The sequence below is a fragment of the Anas platyrhynchos genome, chromosome 6 (genome assembly GCF_047663525.1).
Source record: "Anas platyrhynchos isolate ZD024472 breed Pekin duck chromosome 6, IASCAAS_PekinDuck_T2T, whole genome shotgun sequence".
Classification (NCBI taxonomy): domain Eukaryota; kingdom Metazoa; phylum Chordata; class Aves; order Anseriformes; family Anatidae; genus Anas; species Anas platyrhynchos.
Window position 1 is genome coordinate 6,405,161 of NC_092592.1, and position 24,537 is coordinate 6,429,697.

General features: G+C 43.2%; 1 protein-coding gene and 1 long non-coding RNA gene across 2 annotated transcripts in view; one reads left to right on the forward strand and one right to left on the reverse strand.

The window, feature by feature from the left end:
• The first annotated feature begins 2,645 nt into the window (after positions 1 to 2,645).
• LOC140002864 (uncharacterized) lies at positions 2,646 to 16,266 on the forward strand. The gene is made up of 4 exons (XR_011810421.1): positions 2,646 to 3,452; positions 3,824 to 3,906; positions 9,312 to 9,469; positions 11,549 to 16,266. It is a non-coding gene; the product is annotated as an uncharacterized lncRNA (long non-coding RNA).
• IPMK (inositol polyphosphate multikinase) overlaps positions 12,377 to 24,537 on the reverse strand; it is a 40,151-nt gene continuing 27,990 nt past the window's right edge. The window contains exons 5-6 of the mRNA XM_027460071.3: positions 19,040 to 19,121; positions 12,377 to 18,031 (exon numbers count right to left, since the gene is read on the reverse strand). Of these exons, the coding sequence (XP_027315872.1) occupies positions 17,397 to 18,031; positions 19,040 to 19,121 (717 nt within the window). The 3' untranslated portion in view covers positions 12,377 to 17,396. The remainder of the gene's footprint in view (positions 18,032 to 19,039; positions 19,122 to 24,537) is intronic.

Below are 24,537 nucleotides of genomic sequence, written 5' to 3' on the forward strand. Positions count from 1 at the left end.
TAATTGAAGTTTACCCCCCTCAGAGGAAGGGTCTATAGTGGTAAACTTCTGCATTGCTGCCCTCAGCCTTTCAAGAAATTCGGATGGGGTTTCTGAGGTCCCCTGTTTTATTGTATATAGTCTTGACCAATTCACAGATTTAGGTATTGCATTTTCTAAAGCAATCCTAATCCATTCTTGATATCTTTTTAGCATTTTATAATCATTCTCATCATTATAATCCCAATTGGGGTCTGCCCTAGGCACATGTACTTCCACTGTGCCGGGCAGGGCTCCCGAGGCTACCTGGATTTGTACCTGCGTTCTAGCAGTTTTAACTATTAGCTGTTTCTCGGTTTCTGATAATGCAGCCAGCATTATCTCTATATCCTTCCAATCCGGGTCTAAGTTTTTCACAATCAATTCAAATCTTTTAGCCACCACCTCTGGATCATCTCGATACCCTTTCACCGCCTCCTTCCAGGCATCTAGTTCATTAGTTGTGAAGGGTACTTTAATTCTAGCAGGTCCATTAGCTCCCATAGCCTGACGCAGAGGGGCTTGGATTATTGGTCTTATTTTACTTCGTGTACGAGCAGTTATCGGAGTAAACCCCTTAGAGTCTATGTCATTTCCAGCGCCTTCAACTTCTATTCCAGCACCTACATCACCATTTATAGGTGGTAAAACATAATCTTCCATCCTTTCTTCTGGCTCATTTAATTTTAAACACCTCTGCCCAATGCTACATGCTGAACAACACCTCTTTAATTTCCCCACTCCATCCCTTCTCATATCCTTTTCTATCGATAAAATCAAAGGGTCTTGTGGGGCCAAATTAATGCCACACTCCTTCTGCCATTCTGGGTGGTTTCTTAGAGTAAAAAACATATCCGCATATGAAACTTCATCCCATTTCCCTTCCCTCCTTAAGAATAACATTAGTTGCAATAGCGTGTTGTAATTCAAGGTCCCATTTTTGGGCCATTTTTCCCCTTCTTGTAATTTATAAAGGGGCCACCACTGATTACAATATTTTATCAGGGTTTTCTTATTTTCACTTCCACCCGGAGCCCCCCCTATATCCTTCCAATGACTCAAAATACAACCCAGCACACTTTTCTTAGGAATTTCACTGCTTACTCGCCCCCCCATTTTCCAGTTTACACTTTCAGAATACACGTGTTACTTACAAAAGCGTATCACAAAAACGTATCACTCACAAAATTACAGGCACGCAATATCTTTCAGTAGCGATGTCACAAAGCTACTATTACCAGCAATATTGCTAAAATCACAATAACAATAGTCAGAATCAAATTCCACATGCGATAAGTCAGAAAACCGAACTGTGTAACACCGTAACGATATCTCTCTTATAACAATGCCACGAACCTACTATTACCACCAGAAAAATAGCCAAAATCACAGTAACAATAACCAAAGTTAAATACCATACTCCATGAGTCAGAAAACCGAAATAGACAACACAATTCCAGATGGACCTTAAAGCGAGCTCTTTCCTTAAGGTCCCCAAATATACTTATGGTGCTTACCACAAAGTATATACCAAACGCTGCCTCGCAGAAGATCACCTTCTGACTTACAGACAGTTCCAGATACAGATGGACCCCAAGGTCCCCAGATATACTTGTGGTACTAACCACAAAGTATATACCAAACACTGCCTCGCAGAAGATCACCTTCTGACTTACAGACAGTTCCAGATACAGATGGACCCCAAGGTCCCCAGATATACTTGTGGTACTAACCACAAAGTATATACCCAATACTGTCCTGCAGAAGTCACCTTCCGACTTACTGGACAGTCCCAGACGACCGGTCTACCAGAAAACCAAACCAGAATAAAGAATATACTCACTTACAATGATGGGGTCCTTGTCTGCCTCCGCAGTGATCCGGTGAGTCGAGGAGTCCCTCCGGGAAATCCCGGGGGTACCCTAGGGAGTCCTGTCCCCAGCGGGTCCTGCGGACCGGCAGAGAGGTCGTCCCATCTGGGTCGCCAGATTGATTCAAAGATCGAAGCCGAAATTCCTTTAAGTGGTATATTCTTTATTGCAGCGCTGGATGCACGGGGGATCTCTCCACCTATCGTGCATACCCAAAGCAAAAAGCAGTCTTGAATTTATACAATCAATCTATCAATATTCTACAAGCACCTATACATATGCATTACCTATCCCCGCCTTCCCTCGCTTCTCATGCTAATTAGCCTTTTGGCACCTTGCGCCTGCGTAGAGCCTTCCAAGAATTGTGGGCAGGGGTCTTTGGGACGTGGGCAGGGGTCTCTGGGAGGAAGACCCCGAGTCTTCCTCACAGTGTACTTTTCACCTTTGGTCAGGAATCTGCTGAATTGGCATGTTTCTTAATTGCGAGAGCTGGTTGTTGCCAATTCTTCCGTTTGTTGTATCTTTATAATGAATTCCAATGTCCAGTTTTGAGATTTATAGTCCTTACGTTTGTTTCTCTGTCCGTCTGCCGCTTCCTTATCATGAGTTTCAGTGTCTTGTTTCGAGATATACAGTCCATGTGTGGGGATTGTCCTTGCCTCCCCAATACCTCCCCAATACCTCCCTAATCAGTGCCTTCATCTGGTTCCAGGACTGCTTCACACATCCTCAACTTCTGCAGACCTAGGGGTGCAAGACAACCCAAAGACTATGTATTTAGAAGCGTATGTTGCCTTCCCCCTCATTAGCTGAGGAGGAAATGAAGTTTTCTGTCACGTAGGCTGCACACACAGCATACAATACGCTATATCACATACAAAATGGCGGCTGCTGCTCCCACAGACCTCTCCAGTACCTCAGTGGACATCTCCACACCCAAGGCCAAACACTCTGAGTGGTATCCCAGATGACCCACAGTCCTCCCTTTTGTCTCCTCACTCTCAATTATTTTTCCACACAAGAACATGCTTCAGAGGCAGCAAGTGCTTTCAAAGCAGTAAAATCGGGTTTACCCACCTGGACAGGGACAAGCACCAAGGGCTCCCTCATGGCCAGGGGCTCTCCCCAGGGTAGCCCAGGCCCATCTCACCGCCCCCCAGGGAGCAGGGCGGCTACACCATGAAGTTAAAGATAAAATAACAGAAAATCTGCGCTTGTTTTGGGGGGTAAATAGAGCATTAACATGCAACGAGGCGGTAATGGCTGCCAGCGCCGGTGATGGCCGCCATCAGCAGTGCCTTGCTCTCCTCAGGGCGCAAAACTGCCTCCAAACAGGTGTTTTCCCTCAAAAAAAACAGCAGCATATTTTACCGAAAAGCTTTTTAGTGAAAACAACTGGTAGTTCACCAGAAGAAATAGCGCGTTTCTTACCACGAGGTTTTCTGTCGGTATTTCTGACCTGGCTCCCCTCAGAAACACGAGTGCAGAGCAGGAGGCGGCAAATCCCGCCCAGCCGCCCTCAGCTGAGGAAGCCACACGAACCCCAGCTCAGCCTCCGACCTGGTGAGGGCTTAAACTGTGTGTTTTGTTGTTATTTTTCATTTTCTCCTCCTTTCTTTTCTCTCGTTTGAGGTTGTATGGCTTCTCAGCAGGCCCTCTTCAGAGATTTGTCAACGCTTCAACAATTAAGTCCTTCCAATTTAGAGACATCACACGGAAGAGTGCTGCGTTTTGTTGGCTTTGTCTTTAAACAAAGATCTCAGGGGGCTGGGTCTCAATTTACCCATCCTGTCACATAATCGGCCTCTTAAAGACAGCAATGACACTTCAAAGACCTGAAAAGCCTTTACCAAAAAGAAAATATATAAATCCAGAAAACACTCCTGCAGCCTATAATTTGTAGTCTTACCTAATTTACTGTTTCTCTATTCCAGAAAGAGCCGGTATTTAGCACAGAAGACTGAGCTGGCCTTCAGCGCTGATGAAAACCTCTTGAACATGACTAGCGGAGGCAGGGGTGAGTACAGCTCGCAAAGACTCACTTCACTAACAACATCTGAGGCTTATAAAAAGCAGGGGTAAATCAAGCAGTTCCCTTTCACATCGCTCACCAATACATCTACCTTCACACGCCCAACACCGCCTCTTTAAAGCTCAAGTTTTGCTTCAAGGAAAAGTGGTAAAGCTGTGCTGAGGCACAGCTCCCTCCACAGGGCTTCTGTTGCTGGAGCCTCTGGGGGAGCCCTGCTGCAAGCAGCACTCCCCTCAACCTCTCATCAGGAAGGTGAAGCTTTCCCAAGCAATTCCCAGCTTTACTGATCCCTTACTCACTTCATGTATTTCATGCCCAAAGCAGACGCTGGCTCCTTCAGACTCCCTCGAACAGGAAGCAGCAGGGAGCAAAGCAGCGACCTCTGTTTCTCATGGGAGGACCCATGTCAGCATCTCACCTCTTCACCACCCCAATCCCCACAGACTTATGAGTGGATTTTAAGGAGAAATACCAGTGCATAAGCTGACTGTTTAAAAAAAAAAAAAAAAAAAAAAAAAAAAAAAAAAGTTAAGAATCAATCACCATGATATTTCTAAGTCCATCACAAAAGCAAACAGAAAATTATATTTCTCACAAGATGAGAAATAATAATATGAAATAGAAGAGACAATATTCTGTTATTTAAAAAACAAATAAACAAACAAAACACACACACACACCAGAAAGACCTTTTAAGTCAGTTTGAGCACAAAGGGGAAAGTGGGGAGCTGTGGCAAGACCTCATCTCTACAACACGGCACTCAGGCATACCAGGGTGCTTTGCTAATTCAGCATTTTGTGCATGACAGAGCCATTTTCCTGATTAACTTTCAAACTCAGCTACAATGTTTCCCCTACACCAGTCAGAGCCTGCAGTCAGATAGGATGGCTGACTAGCAACAGAACAAACTCGGGTCCTCCATAAATTAATGTAATAGCTCCCCAAAATGAAGAGAGGAACATATTTCATATTTTCTGTCGATGTCCAACAATGTCTTACCAGTGGGCCAAATAAAAAGACCACAACATACCATTAAAGAGCCAAACTGCAATACCTGCCTGGCTGCTCTCATGGGCTTTAAAAGGAAGGGAGGGTGCTGCTGGTTGGGCCATTTGCACCTGAGCCTCTACAGCTACAGTTATTATTTCTGCCAAAATCAACTGAGTTGCCCTAATGCAATTCACTCAGCCCCAAAGGAGCTGTCTTCCCATCCCAGCTGGGGTAGCAGCAGGTAGTGTGTTCTCAGGGAAGGCAGCTACCACCTAACAGGTTACTCAAACTCTTCCAAAATAATCCCAGACATCAGTGCATTAGTGGGAACAGGCTGTCCCATCATCCTGTCAGAAAGAGCTGTATGTGCCCTGGCACCAATGCTGAAGGGTGCTTTGGAAAGTTTTTGTTCTCCGCTGTTTAATTAAAAACACATTTTGTGGCTGCTATTTCAAGAACCACCAAGAAGGAGTGGTAGGAGGGAAAATGAGAGAATCAGAGAAGGAGAGAAAATCAGAATGACTTTCAACAGTCTCACTTTTTCCACAAATAACTCTGTTATTTTGCAGCATTATTAATGCTCCTAAAGGCTGAGAAGCAGCTGGAAGGCCTGAAATAGCATTATTATTTTTCTTTTATATACTTTTGGATTTCCTTAAAATACAAGCTGCCTTCCTTCCACGGTCTGGCATCTCACGAGCCTCGTGCCTGTATGCGCAGACATGAGCTGGGGACAACCAGCCAGGGAAACCTTCCAGGCATGTGCTTGGCAGGGGGAGCCAGCAAAGTCCCTTCACTCTACAAAATAGGGAAGACGATTGTGAAGAGTGGGGAGACTTCATATGGCAGGAATATTTGGCAGCACGGATCCAAGGAGAGGGTACTGCTGTAACGTGCAGCCCCAGTAGCTGTTGAGGACTCTCAAGAACCCCTTCACCAAGGGTGGGGATAGCCAGGTCCCACCCGGTCTCTCTTAGCAACAATTTCAGATGAGATGGACTGCCCAATCAAATCCTTACTTACTATTAAAAAAAAAAAAAGTCTTTATCAAGTGAGAGAGAATTGATTCCTCGGTTGCACCTTACAGATAGATACCACCCTTGATTTGGAGGGCTCTGCCCTTACGATGATGTCCCAGTGAAGCCTTGCTGGGTACAAGGGGCTGCACCTCTCACACCACAGGCATTCACCTGCAGGAAATGTTGTATCCGGAGCCCAGCTGAGGAGATATTAAAAAAACCTTGAGCAGCTTCCTATTAAGTTCTGTGTACCTGCAGGGGAGCTGGCTCCAAGTTCAGACTCTGCCCACCAAAGGAGGTGGGGATGAGCTTCTCTGGCCATCTCCCCCTCTGCCTGTAGGTGCCAGAGGGAGGAAGAGGTCTCTCCTTGCTGCTGGTAGGGGCAAGGAGCTCCCTGCAAGCCCCTCCACCAAGAGGGAAATAAAGAAATAATTAATCCTGTTATTATTTCAATTCCTCCTGACCATTACCTTGGTAAATAAGTAGGGAGATTTTGAAAACGGTGTTTTCCTTTTTTTTTTTCCATAAGTCAGCAGGTTAAGAGGATGCTCTCAGGCACACTGCTAAGATTTCTGCTGGAAGTCCCGCTGCATGGCTGTGCTGCTGTGCCTGCTGCTGGCAAAGATCGCTGCTGCCATCCTCAGGGGCAAGCGGAAACACTGCAGGCAGCAGCCAGTGCCCTCTTGCTCAAAACCCTCTTTTTCAAGCCTGGCATTGCTGCTGGCTATCAGCTCATCACTAACCTCCTTCCGAAGGCCAATTTAATGAGGAAATTGTGATTAACGAGCTTCATCTGAGGGGTGGAGGCTCAATCAGAGGCTAAAGCTGGGATTTCTCCTTCATCCCAGCTGCCAAATACATCCAGATGCTGCAGCATCCACCTCGCCCACTGCCTGCCACCTCCTGAGGCTGCACAGAGAGGATTTGGGCGTTTGTCTGATCCTTATCTCGCTCAAAGGCTGTGGCCTTTCCTCTTCAGCAGCTCACAGAGCAGCTCTGGCCCTCCACAAGATGTTCTCAGGATGTACAAAGTGTTATCCTTAGTTAACCAAATCCCCACGTTAACCCAGGAGCAATGCCGGCCTGACAAGGTTGTCACCGCCTGCCCAGGCAAGGGGAGCATCGTTTTTTTGGGATGGCTCACTGGGCAGCTCGAGGCATTGCACAGCTGAAATGCAGAGCCCAGCTTATGCTGTCTGCATCTGAGCGCAAAACAAAATAGCAAAAAGCAACCACCACCAATGGACAGTCCTGCAAGAAGGAACGCGAGCGAGAAAAAATGATTTTGTTGCAAATAAAATCACCTTCCCTTCACAGCCAGCCGTGCAGTGGCCTTTGCTACGGGAGCTGTGCAAGGGCAGGAGTTTAAGCAGCTGTCAGGACGTGCGTGGTATGAAGGCAGCTTTCGGTGTCAGCAGCACGGCGATTTGCTCTCGTAGTGCTGGAGCCTTTGTGCTGCTGAGGGAGGCTGAAGAGGGAGAGGTGGGGCCCCCAGGTTTCATAACCTCGCATTAAGGAGTAGCCAGGGACTGGGGAAACCCACAGACATTCGTCACAGGGGTCTGACCTGCAGATGGACCATGTAGGCTAAACAGCATCCCTTTGGAGAGGAGAACTGCTTATGTCACACACAGAAATTGCATCAGCAAGAGACAAGGCTCTAGGAGGCTGCCGCAGACCAACGCATCAGCCTCCAGACTCAGCACATTTGGCAGCACAGGGGTGCAGCGTGGAAACAGCACTGAATTATATAAGAGGACCAAAGGATCTTTTCCAAGCGTATTCCTAGAGGAAAGCTCCCACTGACATCCTTGAGAAAAGACACCCCAAATATTCTGCATCTAGCAACACCAACCACAGTGCGACAGCCTGAATTTTCTGTGCCAGGTGATAGAGACACTGAAAGGAAAAACCGAGCCTTGGTTTGCACTGTGTGGAGAGTCAGGTGGAATATAGGGCCGTGGCCCCAACGCAGAGAGCCACGTTGGGATTGAAGGACGATACAGGTGACATCACGGGAGCTCTTCTGCAATCCCCTGGCTCTGTTTTTGGGTGAATAAATCAAGGATTTTTTACTAGCCCATCACGCTAGTGTGCTTCACAAGCAACAAAGTTAAAATTCTTTTATTTCAATGCACTCTAAGGGGAAATTCCCAGTTTCCTGCAACTGCTTTTCAGTCGCCTGATTCTCTCCCACTTTTATTCTCCCTTTGTCCTCTCTTGAACCCAGCTGATTTCTGTGCCCGGGGAGCTCCTTTCATTTAAACCAAAGCTAACATAATTGAGGCCTGAAAGTGGCACCCTCCTTTCCTGCTGGCAAAAACATTCAGCGTTACAGGGACCTCTGCTCCACTTCTCCGGCTTCCCACGCCAGCTGTCCTGCCAGCCACTCCAACACACGGCGCAGCTGCTTGGGAGACCAGGTGAGATGGAAGCTCTGAAAGTGAAAAGGGGTCGAGAAAGAAGCATAAATCAAGGGCGTGCTCAAGATTTCTGCCTTTGCTGTTCTCCTGGAGGTACACCAGCCTCCATGGACCAAGCGATTCATCGTTTTACTTCTCCAGACAGACTTTGCAAAGCAAATGCAGGTTATCAGTGTCAAAACAGCTCCTAGCCTTGCCCCAAGCGATGCTGAAGCTCAGAGGGGTTGGATATTAAGCCTGGCTGGTTGTTGGCCCCTCCAAGGCACCACCACAGTGGGGAGGAGATCTGGAGTCTGCTTGCTCCACGTCCAGTTAGATGACTTTTAATTAGCTTTAAGGATCGCTGTAATTTAATGAAAAGGATGTGTACAGGCCATGATTTGGGTTTAATTTGTTTAGCAACACAGAAGCAAAGAGAAGCACTTGTACAAACTGCCCGGCTCTCGGTCTGGCCGTAATGCAGTGCATTTTTTTAATTTGCAATGATAATTTCAAACTCATAAAAATACATCTGCTGACCCAGACAGATCGTTACTGGTGCTTTGATGCCTGGATTGCTTTTTCCATTTTATCGCCCTCGTTTTCCTCATGCAGACCACAAAAACAGTTGAGCTGACAAAAGCAATTGATATGTTTTCCTTCCTTCATTGTAGAAGCATGGCTTTAATATGCAGGTTTAGTCAATATCAGATTTGAAAGAGAAGAAAGTAGGGAGGCTGAGGCCTCACTGCCCATTCACAGGAACATTATTTTCCTTTATGAAATTCGCACAACGCCGTATTAATAATTATTACTTAAGCTCGTGTCAATAGCTGCAGCTTTATGGGCTGCTCTGGGGTTTTGCTACGTGTGAAGGCCAGCAGCAGACTGCTGAAGGAGGTCTCTGGCAGCCAGTCCAGCTGCCTACGATCTGGAGCACCCCACCATGCCTTAAACATGCTGCTTTTTTTCCCACAGGTGGATTAGAGCAGCGATATGATAAAGTAACGTGGGCAGCACGAACATCTGGATCTGCATCTAGAAAAAAAGAGGAGAGGAGAGAGGTCACGGGTGACCAGATCACGATCCCAAAGGATGCATTGTCCCCAGCTGAGGACACAGTGACTTTAAGTGGGGTAAGACCTAATGAAAGAGGTGTGATTCTGCACGAGGGCCCGTCCAGCTCTGCTTAACACCAGTATTTCAAAAACTACACAGAATATTCAAGCTTCAGGACGCCCGTTGCTTTGAGGTACTTACACCGTAGCTTAACACTCACACTGTTCTTCTTGGATCTCTATTTGTTCGACATAAATTCCCAACAGGCTTTGATTGCCATTGAATGTGGTATTTTCCTGCAATTACCTCTCCTACCCACCAATTTACATGAACACATATCAAAGAAGCAGAACGCCACAGGAATGGCTTTTTGTCAGTGAAGGAGATGCCGAAACATCCTAGAGGAGACTGCTCCAGTTGCAGTGTCCCAGTATTGGAGAAGGAAAGGTTTGTGTTGACTGAAGTCCAAGAAGTCACCATTTTTTGATGTAGCAGATCCTGGTTTGTTTCTGGCTTTTCTTTTAAAAAGTAATTTCGTAAAATTGTTAGTATGGCACAGTATCTATGTGATAGCTTCCCATCTGCTTGCCCAATTTATATCTACTGGATTTGCTAACAAAATCCAGTTTTTATTGCTAGCCACATTGCAAAGCTTATATAGTTATGGGAAAATAGGTCGCACTCAATTCCTCCTTATGTCCTTATGCTTCATCGATCCAAGCGTGAGCTGATGCAACGCCAGTGTCTTTGCTGCCAGCAGTGGGGAGGTACAGAGCAGCCCGCTGCAGGTTGCCCTTCAGATCCGCTGCACAATTTGTAGGTATTGTTTATTCTGGTGAGGGTCAAACTAAACAGAGATGACCAAAGGAAAATATTGTTTTGACAACAGGTATGTCACAGTTCCTATTCCAGGTTACATTTGTCCTCAAATCTTGTGCAAAGATAGAAGAGTGGCAACAGGAGATGAAGAGCAACGTGATGTTTAAGTTAAGCCTCTTTACTGACTGTCTAGCAGTCCTGTTCCCCTTCCCCAGCCACAGTCTTTCACCTTTTCCATTGCATCCAGAAAAGGCACTTGTCCCTCCCAGAATGAGGCAAATCAAGGCAATCAAGACAGCAGAAAAACAGTAATTATGTGTGGGCTTGGTTTCCAGCCAGCTCAGCTCCCTGAACCAGCTCGCTGCAGAAAGCCTGGGCTGAATTGGAGAGGGAGCAGGAACGGATTGCCCAGAGCAAGGTGAGAGGGGAATGAACACTTGGCATCCGTTAGCCATCACCCATGCTTCGTGCCACAGAGGACAAAAATAAAACTAAGAGGTGTGATGACAAAGACCTGCAGGTTGGTCTTTGTGATGAAAGACAGAGGATTCATGCCTCACAGGGGGCCCATGCCCAAACAGCTCTAACTCCCTATCTACCCTAAGGGGAATTGCCTTGAGGGGTGGCTCTGTGCAGTTCCCAGCTCCTCCCCAGATTCAATTTTGTCTGGGTCAAGTTCTCAGTCACATCAACTCCCCGAGGCTTCAATGCATAAACACAATTCAGATTTTTATGATTTAAAAATTAATAAACACTCGATCCTTGCAAAAACACGCTTCTTGCCACTTTTCTCGCCTCACTGCAAAAGGGTTTGTAATCAGTAACAAATGCAGCCCCTCTCATGGACCTGTACATTTTCCAGCATATTGTCTTACAGGATTATAAAAATTTAGATACTGATTTCTCTTTAGACCACCTTAACACGTGAGGAACAATAACCTTTCAGAGACAACAAAGGGTTAAAACTTCAACAAAAATTAGTTATGTGCCTAAGGCTTGTATAGCTTTTTTTTTTTTTTAAATTGTCTTTTCCCCAAAACAATGGCCTCCTGCATAAACAATTTAATTATTTTACTCAAAGGTATGGTGTAAAATGAGACCGCTGCGTTCTATACTCCAACATAACTAGTGGGCATTGTCTGCGAATATCCCTTAGCTGGAAAATTGGCACCAACTGTTCCAATATAATTACAGCCATGATACCCATCAGCTGATTAATTTAATTTGTTTTTCACATCTGCAAAGCAATAACTACCTTACCATAGGCGGCAAATTCTTTCCTGTGAATTTTGTTATCAGGCAGAATTCTAACAGCAATATCGTCCCCTCTCTTCTAGGTAATTTGGCAGGTTGCAGCCTACAGTGGTTTATTTTCACAGCCTCCACCCTGTGATATGCACAAAGAACGCGCCTGCTTTGAATTTCTGACTCATTTAAATTTCACACAAAGCTCAGATTAAGCCCTCTTTGAGGACAACCCACAGGTTCCTGCCTGACAACCCAGAGCACAGAGGTGAAGTGTAGCTTTTCCGTGTTCTCATCTCTGCATTCCTTTTGCTGCCTGCCTGCCTCCCCTCTTCTGAAAGAAAACGGAGAAATCGAGCCAGCTTAAACCCCCAAAAGATGGGCTTTTCCACAGCTTTCAATCAAACATTAAAGGTAATCTTCAGGTTCGATTCATCTGGAGTGCAATAGCCACTTCCCACTTACTCATCAAGGCCTGAACTGCCCCAACTTTCTGAAAAAATCCTGCTTTTTTTTTTGCTCCGTTAGGGGTATGGCTTTGTCCTTCCCAATCCTCTGTTCAGAGAATCACTTCCTAACAGGGACGAAGGTTTTAGGAAAGACTGGACTGTTAAAGACATCAAGTGTGATGCTGACCGACAATTCATGTGCAATGCAGCAGAGCATGGACTTCTGTCAAAAAGCCAAATTCTTTTGTTGTAATTTTTAAAGACGACTCTTGTGTACCAAGGCAGGTATTTGCAATGAACAATAGCAATGTGTGCCATGAAAAAACGGTGGTAAACTGCTAAATCCAGTGTACACACATAGAGAATATGGGAAAGAAGAGAAAGAGGGGAATCAGTCGGTGCAGGTAGATTCAAGAAAACATTTTTTCAAGAGTCTTCCGGTATTAAAAACAAAACAATTATACTTGCAAGTCACTTGCAGAAAATTTTAATAATTTGCCAAATATACAGCTATTAGAATTACCCTAAATATCAATTATAATTAAATTACAAAAGTTGGTAGATAGCATAGTACAATGCTCTATAAAATAAAGACATGTAATATTAACAATACCCCCTGCAGTCCGATAATGGCAAAAATAGCAAATGAAATTACAAACACATACAAATCAGAGGAGACCGAGTGACGGCATTAGACACTTGAATCAAAGAAACTGACACCAGACTAGATACATTCATCCCTCAAGCATAATAAATGTAGAACTTTAGATTTTAAAAACAATTAACAACACAGCATCAGGTGCAATTTCACATGCTTTCGTTTATCTTCCAGTACAGTTCCCAGAGTATTAAAGTGCCTTTGTGCACTCTAGTTTCATTTATAGTCAGGTGCAATACACATATTTGGAAGTTAGTTCATAGGTCACTTTTTTTCTAATAAAATAACTATTTGAACCAATGTACACAATTCAAACGGAGGTGTTTTAAAAGTACCTTTGTTCTTGGTGACTATTTTCTGTTGAATGTCATGTAACACAGAAATTAAACTCCAAATACACGGGGCCCATCTCCATCAAACAAGGCCACAGAAGCTGTTTCTGGAAGTAATGTTTTCTGTTGTATAATCCTTAGCTGTCTTCCTTTTCTCCCCTTTCAAACACTGCTAAAATAATCACATTTGTCCTTTTGATGATGACCTTCTCAGCAGCTTTCACTTACAGACTGCCACAAAAACAGTAAAGGCAGCATTTGGCCTGCAACTATGGAGAGGAACGTACTTTACAAACAGCATCCTGCAACAGCCTGTTGTCATTTGATGAATATACGTGGACAGCATCAGCCTACCTGCGAGATACCTGAAGACTTCACAGCCTTTGGATCGTATCAGGAAGATTATCTACGCTGCAGAACTGACCAGCTGTCCCGTGCTTCTTACGAACTTTCACCACTTCCCACTACACCACCCTTCTTAAACCCAAGCCTCAACATCAATTGCAGTAAGAAAAGGAAAACTTCATGCACGGTTTGGCTGTCACTCACCTTGCCCCCAAAATGTTCTCTGGAACGCACACACAAGCAAATGTCACAAAACCTATCTAATCCCCAAAGTATGTTCTGTACTAAAATTCCACTTCTACTTCTTCACGGTAGAAAGTGCAAAAGGGAAATGTATTTCCCACATTGAGGCATTTTGATGGCATTTTTTCAATACCTGCACTTTAAGAGCAGTTACGGGGCACGAGTGTTTTGTTGCTGTTGTTTTGTTTAGGAAATCAAGGTTTCATTTTAAATTATTCTACAATGATGCTACAGGAGGTCACCTGTGGTACCAGAGCAAGGACTGAAGAAGGCACTCTGGAGGAAAGCTTACTTGGGGAGGAAAAAAAAAAAAAAAAAGAGGATAATGAACAACAAATAACTTCAAACAGTCCTACTGCTGTCTTCCTACACCTGACAATGGTTCACATCATGAAGTGAAGAAACAATGAGAATGGTTTGTAAGCTTGGGCTGTGAACACCACTGGTGACATGCCAGTGCAGGTCACGCCTTCCCTGTGCTGCTGTTCCAGGCTCACGCTCAGTACTGCGCGATCCAGGCTCCAACCAGCCCGAGCTCGCAGCAGGTGAGAGTGCTGTTGGAACTCTAGATGTATGGTAAGCTAAAATTACTTAAACAAAACCATGTGCACTTTGTTAATCAAACGAAAGGGAATTAGTGGTTTCTTAATCTACTGACTTAGACTTTAAAAGTTTCTCCATGAAACTGTAGAGTTACAGAAAAGAACAGTCTGGCTATGCACTACAGCAGAAAAATAGAAAACAGTACAAGGTTCATGTGAATCACAATAAGTCTCAGTTTTAGTTCATAAAATGATTTGGTTAAAATACTTTACATGTCTCATACTGGTATAATAACTTTTCCAATGTACTTTATGCAACAAATTCCACCCATATCCAAAAATACCATATATGTAAATACTTATGTGTTTTTTGTTTTTTTACAAAACTGTATACAATTCAAACTCTCCTTAAGTAAGCCTATACACAATTCTCACAATCACCTAGGTAGAAAGTCTTCAGAATAAGAATATTCTCAGAGAATATAGGAACGACAATGCTTCCATGCGTCTTCCCTTTTGACAATTAATTCTGCTAAATCAAACTCTTATTGCTTAAAACCAAAACAGACAGGTTTCATCAACGACAACAGCACTCGAATACCACACCAGCCTGGGGAAGAGACCTGCTTGCAGCTTGATTGGGCAGAAACACCCACCAGCCTCGTTACCAGTTCTGTGAAAATGTCCACGTAGCTGTCGCCTGTCCTGTACGTTTTGCACAGAGAACAAGAGGCATCACTGGCAGGGAGGGAGATCGAAGGTAATACATACTTTTAGTGTCCAGCGTCTCCCTTTACATTTTCTAATTAATTCTGTGAAACGTCTCCAGCTGTAACTGAAAACAATCCGATCTGATCAGATACAAGACACTACAAACACCAAATCTAAAGTGTGCAAGAACAATGTGAACATAATGCCTTGGTGGGCTTAAATTCACATTCGGTACTATGCCAAAACACCTCTATGGCAAGCTTTATTTACACAACTTCCAATTAAAAATACTGTTGTCTCTCAAGCTACACTTTAAATTAACAGAAATACATCCATAATAACTACCGGTAAAAAAAAATGATAAAATGATTTTTTTTTATTCAAAATAATCTGACAGTTTAACAATATTCCAGGTGCATTACAAACACTGCCATAGTCAACACAACAATCAATACTTAAAGAGCATTCAAACACTGAAGACACACCTTAAAGCAGAGACAGGAGAATGCGCTTACACTAAGAGCATACAGGTCATTTTCCAATAACTGACTCCTTTGAGGCAGATGTCTGAATTCTCTGGCACAAAAATGGATTAAAATCCAGAAGAGATGAATTACAGAGGACAAAATGGCCACTATCAGCCTAGACTACCCTAGTGTTGACTAGTTACAGGATAAAACAACAAGATCATAACACACAACCCAGCATTAAAGCAAACAAAACCACCAACTCTTCCTAGAATATGGCTAAATTAGTTCACAGAGAGTTGGGAATATATTAACTATATAGTGCAACGGAAATACCAGGTGGAAAAAAATACTTTATCTTCCTGATAATTTCCCCTCAGCCTTCACCATACTTTGCGTAAAAATTTCAACACAATGATACTGCCCCTCCTGCAAGCATCTTTCCCCACGCTTCAGAACAAAATCATGTTGCTAACTGATTGCTTCGGCTCCTCAGCATATTGGCCAGTATTAGCTCTAACACTGGAATAACGTAGTTCCACACATGATACCCTGTTTCTTCCAATTAACCCAGGATCTAAAACGGAGCTAAAATTTCAGCTTTGTTTAGAACAGCGTATTTGTTCGAAAAGGGTTTGTCTCTGACATAGAAAACAGATGTCAAACCAAGAACTTGCACAGCTGCATACACAGATGAGTGCATAGTGCAGAACGTCACACAGAGAGAGCAGCAAGGCCACAACGTCACATTAAGTCCACACGTAAAAGCTCTATGTTGCCCATGACAGAATCCATTCTAAAAAGTTTCACTCGTGGGGCCTGCTTTAAGCATTAAAATCTTACTTTATGTATCACGCTCCGGCGTGACTTGTGTATAGCTGACTACACACACGTGTTAGGACAGCCATGGACACAGCACACAGAGGAGACACCATCATCCCAATCTCAAGCATTCCATATGAAAGCCTTAATTTTTCCTGTGAAAAAGAAGTGGGACAACTTTCAAATCATACAGCTTGCTTGGGTGTTAATAAAAAAAAAAAAAAAAAAAAAAAAAAAAAAAGCTGCTTTAGCCCAGGGTTAACAGAACCACAACTCCATTGAAATCCACAGAGGTTTGTCTGGTTGCTCCAGGGCTGGACTGGATCTTCACAACACAAGGTCCTTCATCCGCATCGCTCATCGCTTCCAGCGGTGCTCCCCGGCGGTGGGAACCTGGAATGCTTCTTGCAAAAGTGGCAAACGGCTTGAGGAAATCTCAGTATGCTTACACAAAATGCTTTGTCTCCCCGTTCAGTTAGTTTGCTTTTAAAAGCAACGTTTTTTGGAGAAGGGCCATCAGAACAAAGGAGTGAAGCATTCCCCTTAGTCACAACATCAGACACTCCATTAAAAGATTGACTTAATCTCCTAAACCAAATTAGTTCCTGGAATATCTCACACTCATTTGTTTTTTTCTTCACTCTTTCTCAGAAACAAAGTTTCTCTACCAGTTGTGCAGTTTAAACCTGTTACCACATTTTAGTCCAGCATTTTCTTAGCACCTCAACACAAATTACATCACAGCTTGCCTGCAATGAACATCGGCTACGGACAAGCACCCACAGCAGGGTTAGAAGAACAGCGACATGGCCCCGATACATCGAGAAGCACTTTTTGATACGCTGGTTCCCAGGTTAGATGACTGAATCTAAACGGGATTTCCCTCAAAGCAGGGTTAACTCCAGTTATTGGAATACAGTAAACACAAGAGGGCAGTACGGAGGACGTCAGTCCCGTACTTCATAGTTTTCAGTCCGTTTGCTAAAAACCTGTTAATGGAGATATGGCTCAGTGTCAAGGCTAAGTGGGCAAATGTTATCTAAGCTGAAGTCGTTACGGGAACTAACACAACCCCTGCTTATTGTACAGCTGCACTCCTTGGATTTCAGCCAGCCAAACACGCCGCATCCTACCAATTTGCCTATCCTGCATAATCTCAAGTATCTTCACCCTTTCGCATTCCCCAATTAACTACCAATTATTTTCCTGAGTGAGATTATAAAAAGTTAAACCCTTCTACCAAAAGTACAAAGACAAATAAAATAGAGTAGAACAATACAAACCCAGTTATACAGCATTACAAGTGCAGAAATTCATCACGTTGTTGCTCTTCGTTATTGTTGGCCCCCAGTAAAAACCATAACAAAGAATCTAGTTATCCAAAATATTTTGAAGTACTGTGATTAAATTTTTCAGACCATAAATGTATCCCTCATCCTTTGCGTTGCTAGGAAACACGTGAGCAAAATCTATCATTCGCACTTCTACGTTTACGCTTTCCTTGATCTCTGCTGGCATGTGACAGAAAACTTTTTCCAGTTGGGGTATAACGTTTCCGTTCAGATGCTCCTGGGTGATGCAAGTGCTGCTTTTCCACACGTTGTCTTGCTCCAAGTTCTCAACTTTTAGCGAGAGCTGACTGTGGTGCCTCTTAGAGTATGCCTTTTTGTGAAGTGCATAAAATTTGGACAAGCCTTTACTTACGGAGGCCTCAATTTTTCCATTCTCTGTAGAATTTATTAGGTGAATATTGTTATTGTACTCCAGTATGTCTCCACCTGATAGCAGTCCTTTGGGCACTCCCCTCTTCTCTGCCAAGGTGACATCGCTCAACCGCACGGTTGTTGCCTGACACGAACCTTCGTAAACAAACAGTAACGAACTTGCATAAAAGTTGAGTTGCTTCTGGCCCTCAAACCACGCCAAAATTTTTTCAATCTTCTGAATGCTGGCAGCAATCGCGTCTTTTCTCAGGCAGTACCCATTGTGGAAAAACTTTGCAATGCCTGCAAGAAACAGACGTTTTGGAGGATTATTTTCACCTCTGAAATGAAATCAAATGCTGTTCATTTATTTGGGGACGGGAATGATTCCTGATTTGAAGGCAGCATTCAGTTGCCTTTCCAGCACAGTTATTAAACAAATCAGAACTGAACTGAGGAACTCGGGCACTTTCAGTCACCTCCCCACACGCGTCCTGCTGTACAGAGCAGCTGGGCTATACATACACAGAGCCTGTGTTGGGCTTGGATCCTAAAAAAAAAAATAGCCACTCTATGTATCAAGCAGTAGATGAACACGGTTCCTGCATTTAAAGCAAGCGCCTCAACTGTTTTGGGCAAGGACCCACTAAATTCTCCAGGGATAAACAAGCTTCAGCAGCTCCCAGCTTCTTTATCACAAGTGACAGAGCTGACAAGCTGGTGCCAGCTCTAGAGAGGGATGTGTGTGTGTGTCTGTCTGTCCTTCTGTCACCAGGAGGGGGACAGACAGATGTCACTTAATGACTACTTCGAAATGTTTATCACCAAATAGACATACAGTGGTAACATTTTTATTTATTGTTAGTGTAGCGGAAGGTAAGAATTGATTTCAAGTGAGATGGTCAGTGAAAAGTGTGTTTATAGCAGCTTTTTAATATTACAGACAGCACTTACTCACAGAATACAACCAGAAATATACAGATTAAAAACATTAACACCGCTAAAATTTCTACCTTAGTGGAGTATCAACCCTCAATTCTGCAAAGAGATTGGATTCTACCACAATTACTCCCTTATTAATAGTAAAAGGGATGTGTGATGAGGAAATTCTTGTAACTGTTGTTACAGTCAACTGCACGTTTAACTTAGGGTTGACAGGTAGTTCAGATGATACAGGGCACAGCTAAAGACCCATCTGGCAAGAGGAGAGAAAGGGATTTTTTAAATGGGAATACAGAGACTACTTTACTTTTTCCATATAGTTCTAAAATAATCTAATATCAAATACCCAACAGCACTGAGCTCCCTTACCATCCTTTACTGTTTCCTTCGTCAAGCCCCTTCCGTAGTGCTGGTTTTGCGTCTCGTAGCTGTCCGAAGAGACGTGGTACACCTGCAAGAAACAAGAAGGTACGTCTGAGCTTATTTAGAGCAACCAAGATTTTCTGCATGAGACACCTTACAGACCGGTTACAAATCTCTGCTACCACTTATCCCTTCTGTAGCTGTACGTTTCTGAGGAGGTCAGCACTGCCCTCTAGTGCTCTGATCTGCAAAACAGTGCCCCTGCATATCTTGGGCTTAATCTACAGGTTGTATTTTCCTGCATCGGAAAGACATCATACTAGTTACAGAAAACACGTTACATAGAATGTACCTTGCAGATCAATGCTAGGATGTGAAACCATCACACTCCTACTGACGTTGCTATAAATATTAATTCAGTAAGACTTAACATGCTCATGCATTCACTATTTTGCAGTTCTTAAAAACGTAAATATTTGGTACAACAGCAAAACAACAAGTGCTATGCTGTGACCAGGAGTGCCCAGTACACGAGACCCATCTGAAACTATGATTTTTGGCACAAATGAGGTTACATGAAATAAAGACAGCAGCCGAGTGGAAGCTCGATTCCAGCAGGTACTGGTACAACCAGCACAACGCCTGAAAGGGAGGCAAATCACACGGGTACAGTTTTGCCCATATCAGGAATTGCACAAGCTCAACAACTTAATTAAAAACTGTTTTACACAGAGACACATTTTCTCTCTAACTGAAATAATTTCCATTGTAGAAACGTGCCAGCCAGCCAGGCCCAAATATAATTTGTTTATGAGAGTGTAGACAATTCCTACTTGCAGAAATAATGGTGTTACCAAGCAGGCGGTTCTCTCTGGCAGAAACTTTCTGCTTGGCATTTGTTCAGACCACCCAACCCTGCGGCACCCATCCCAGCTGCCGCGCTCTGCCCTCACTTCACCCGCCGCACAGAGAGAGGATCCCACAGAGAGCAAGTGGGGCTGCACCGGCGAGGCAGTGAAAATCGGTGCATAAAATTGAGCGGTATATAAAAAATAGTAATAACAAAAAAAGCAGAATTCCCTGGTTTTTGTTTTTGTTTGTTTGTTTGTTTTTTGTTTGTTTGTTGTTTTTTTTGCAGCCTCCCACACCAAAACTTCTCTCCCTCATCCAAACCATGATGAGCACAGTCTGAAAACACAGGCCCAAACTCTCGCTTTGCAGAGCAGCTAGAAGGAAACGTCTCAAAAAATTCTCACTGTGACAAAAAGATTCAAGTAATTACACTCAGTGTCCCCAAGGAGCTCAAATCCTGGTGTGTGGAAACAGCGACTCCAGCCATCAGCCACGCATTGAAAGGGCAGTAAATAATTCTGATTGTACTAAAGAAACAACAGTAGTAAGCCTGAGTGTTTCAACTCACTTGGTGGCGGGGATTACTTCCCACTGTTACAACTCCAACTTCTACTGCTGTAACAGCTACAGAAAGTGAGGTCCTGCTGCCTATAAATTGCAGAAGAGCGCAGTGAAAGAGGTTATTTTAAAAGAACATCTGACTACTGTGACTTTGGTTTCACTAAAACAATAGTTTTTCTCTGCTTCTTTTCTTTAAAGCACATTAGAGAGAGCATAAAACATACAAAGTCAAAGACAACTTATTTAATTACTTCAAGTACCAGAACTATTTTCAAAAGCTCTCAAAAACTTCCAAAATTTCAAAAAGAACACATGCGAAAGGTAATTAAATAAATCAAGAATAACAAAGTCTGTTCCTTGGGAAGAGGAGCAAGAGTCTGGAGACCGCGTCCATGTTTTTACAAGCTGCATCTTCGTTTCAGTGGCACCAAGCATGCGCGTTCGGTCAGTTTAGGGGCAGCTGCCTGCACACATCTGCACTGCAGCAGGCTCACGAACACATAATCCTGTTTACCAGAACCTTATCTCTTACCCATAGGAGCTAACCGTTTCTGCGACACGGGCAGTTGCTCAAAAATGCTGATTAGGATCTGCAAGCTCATTTTCTTTTCCAAAGAAACACTGGAACAGCGCACAAGCCCCCTGTGCCTCTGAGTTTCCCACGAAGCCACCCTACCTCTTCTCATAACTTGCACGAACCCATTCCCCCCAGTTTTAGAGGTTTAAAACTCTTATGTGCCAATCTTGCATCAGCTGGGCATATTTAACTATACAAAATGGTTGGTGACAAACTGCTGAGCCCCACACATCCCAGCACTACAACATACAGAGTTAACTATCTTGTGAATAAGCATGCTCAGAATACCCTTGGTTACCAAAGGGCTTGGCTGCAGTTCCAAGTTATTTTTCTTTTCTTGAAGACAATAGTATTGAAGGACAACACATGCAGGTAATCATGAAAGTATTCTCCACGTTAGCCAAGGAGCTGTCTCTTAATTCTCCTCAAAGCCTTCCCTCAATGGCAAGGACGTGGCTGCTTGAACCATTCCTGGACGACCTCAGCGAAACACAAACACGTTAAGCCCCATACTGAAAGCAGAGGAACAGAAACCCCAGCTCAGATAGGAGCAATCTTTCACCACGTCTTGCTTGGTCCTCACCCCAAAAACAAAGGGATCGCTCTGCTGCAGCAGCATGAGGCCGAAATTGACTTCCAAGCCGAGAGGCTTCTTGCCTTACCGCGCTTTTGTTCACGCCGTCACTGCGGCTAATCTGCTCCCACCCCTTCCCAAAAGGATATTTGCCTTTGAACCAACTTTTCTTCTGTAACCCTGTCGTTGTGACTGCCTGTACTAGCCCATTTCTGTCAAAACAATGGCAAGTCAAATAAGTCACATCTGCAGCCTCAACAACAGCCAAGACATTATTAGACAGGAAAATCTCATTTCTTGTCCACCTGCCACGGCTCGTTACGCGTTTGCTCTGCATTCACGTAAGGAGTTCCACTGCATAGTGCAAGACAAAGAAAACGCATGAGATCTGCAAAACATCTCCTGTAAGAAAAGTCCTGCTTGATCAGGGATTTTTGCACATTCCTACCAGGCAAGAATGGAGATGTTTCGGTCAACAGCATGTAGGCTCCTCCTTGTGCCTACAAGCACTCCCAGTTCAGTGAGGTTTCTGCATAAACAGAGCTGGAATCCAGCAAGCTAAAAAGTTTTTTTGGTTTTAATTATTAGTAGTAGGGACCCTGTATGGGCAGCATGTCAAACAATCCTGATAATTAGCTGACAAGGGAAATTATTTCTGGAGTTTCTCTTCCAAAAGCATTTGGCTTTTGGATCCCCACGAGGTGTTAAATTATTACTGTTTGCATACGCAGACATTTTTGTACCATTTTTTAAATTATGGTGTTAGTACAGTGAGACAGTTTGGAAACCCTGCAACTGCAGCTTTAGAACGTTAAGTTGAAGACTGACTCCAGGAAAGCAAAGTATCAAACATTATACAGTGTTATTTACACTAATTCAGTGCAGGCTTACATGGCAAAGCAGAAAAATACACAACTGTTCAAATACTTACCTATGGAAATTCCCTAACTGGTAGAATTATGACTGAAATATGTATTTTCACACTTCTTGCTCACACCTCACCATTACCCCATGCAATGCACAGGTTTCCTTGATGTCTGAAGAAGCCAGGTTTCTCCACAGCCCTGTGAGCTCTCAGGGACTTGTTCCTGCCACTATGGAAGACTTAAACACTGAGTTTTAATAAACCCTATCTTTAATAAATTCAGTAAGTTGTAGAATGAAATTATATTGAAACCTATTCAGTGACAGAGCAGAACAATAACCTCCTAAATAAAAGAAACAGAGGCACTGCAGTTAAGTCCTGAAGCACTTTTAAAATAGCTGAATACATTATTTTGGATTCCCAACACTTCCACAGAGCAGCTCGTTAGAATAAATTTCTCTTATGCCTGCTTTTTATAATAACGGGGAGAAAAAGGAGGCCACCTCTCATGTCACCCATCCCCTGCTTTTTCCTAACATCCAGGAGCTGTTATCAGCCATAAGGACACAACTGTACCAGCTGTCGTTTATCTGACGAGTCCCTCGCCCAAGAGGATGACAGATGAGCCTCCTGAACTCTAGAAATGAATTTCTGAAACATCCTTCAATTGACTGGCAGATACGGGACTCGGGGGAATTGCTGTGCTCAGTTTTGCAGCATGGATTTGGGCACTGTCGAATTTGTGAGCATTTTCTTTTTAGCTTTTGTTTTGTCTTCCTCTGTTTTCTGAAACAAAGCTTGAATTAGATTATAGAAATATAAAACAAACAAACAAAAAAGCCTTTTTTTTTTTCCAAGGAAGAATAGGAATGCTCGATGCAGGATTTAATAGCTTTATTATTGTTCCCCTACTAAATCTTAATTGATATATCAGGGCTTACAAAAATCGCAGTGTTAGAAAAGGTTCATACAGAAAGAAAATGGTCTCAGCTGCAGTTAGTTTTAAAATATCTTGCAGGAACATGTGCTGTAGATTAGGAAATTTGCTTCTGGAAACAGCTTTGATAAGGTATCTGCATTAATGTATGCAATAAATGTATGCAATAAATCATAGGCACAAACAACAGCACATGATGGATTATACAGGCCAAGTTACATAATCATCGCTCCGTGCTTTAAAAACCTGTTTCACAAAAATTGTGAGCTCTGTAACACTGCAATCAAGATGCTCTGAAAAAGGAAAAAAAAAAAAAAAAAAAGTAGAAATTGGGAATTGTGGAGTCTGAAAGGGCTGTGAATCAAGATCACAACCCACACATTTTGCTTTTATTCAACAGCAAATAAAACACTCTATTTTTAATACTGCATACGCTGCTAAGATGTTTCTTGTATATTTATGTCGACTAGTAAAACCATACTGCAACCTGTATTTCTGTTACTGAAACTGTAACTTGGTGTTCTGATTTATATTTGAGCTCTCCCTACTTTTGTAACAAACCTCTGTCCTCAACCATCTGACGGAAGGAACCCCTGCGCTGACTATGAAATAGGTTTTTAACAAATGCTATTGAAATGACTGTGCTTTCTAAATGTGGCTCCGTGCATTTCTTCTGCTATTCAGTGAATAAAGATGAGCATGCTTTAGCACGTGCCAAATGCCAGAGCCACGTACATAAAGCAAAGCTCCGCCAGTTAGATTATTATCATTTTTCAAAGGATAAACCGTCTGCATGGATGTGTAACTAGATGATTACTTACTTATCAGTGCATGAAAAAAGCTGTATTGATGACTTTTGGGGTAAAAAAGGACTATAAATACATTTTTGTTTTAAAAAAAGGTGTAACATTATTGTTCGTATCTTTCTTCATGACAGCTTTTATGCTGTGTGCTTTAAAAAGCACAGAGAACTGCATTTTTCCTTGTTTATTTTTTTCCTGGTCCCCCCCCTCTTTCCTGCTTTTCCAAAATAGAAACGGTGAGATACCTCCTTCATCCCCAGTATTGCAAATAACTCTGAACCAAGAGATTAAAATCAAAACTCTCTTCTTTCTAGGCTGTGTGGTACCACACAAAC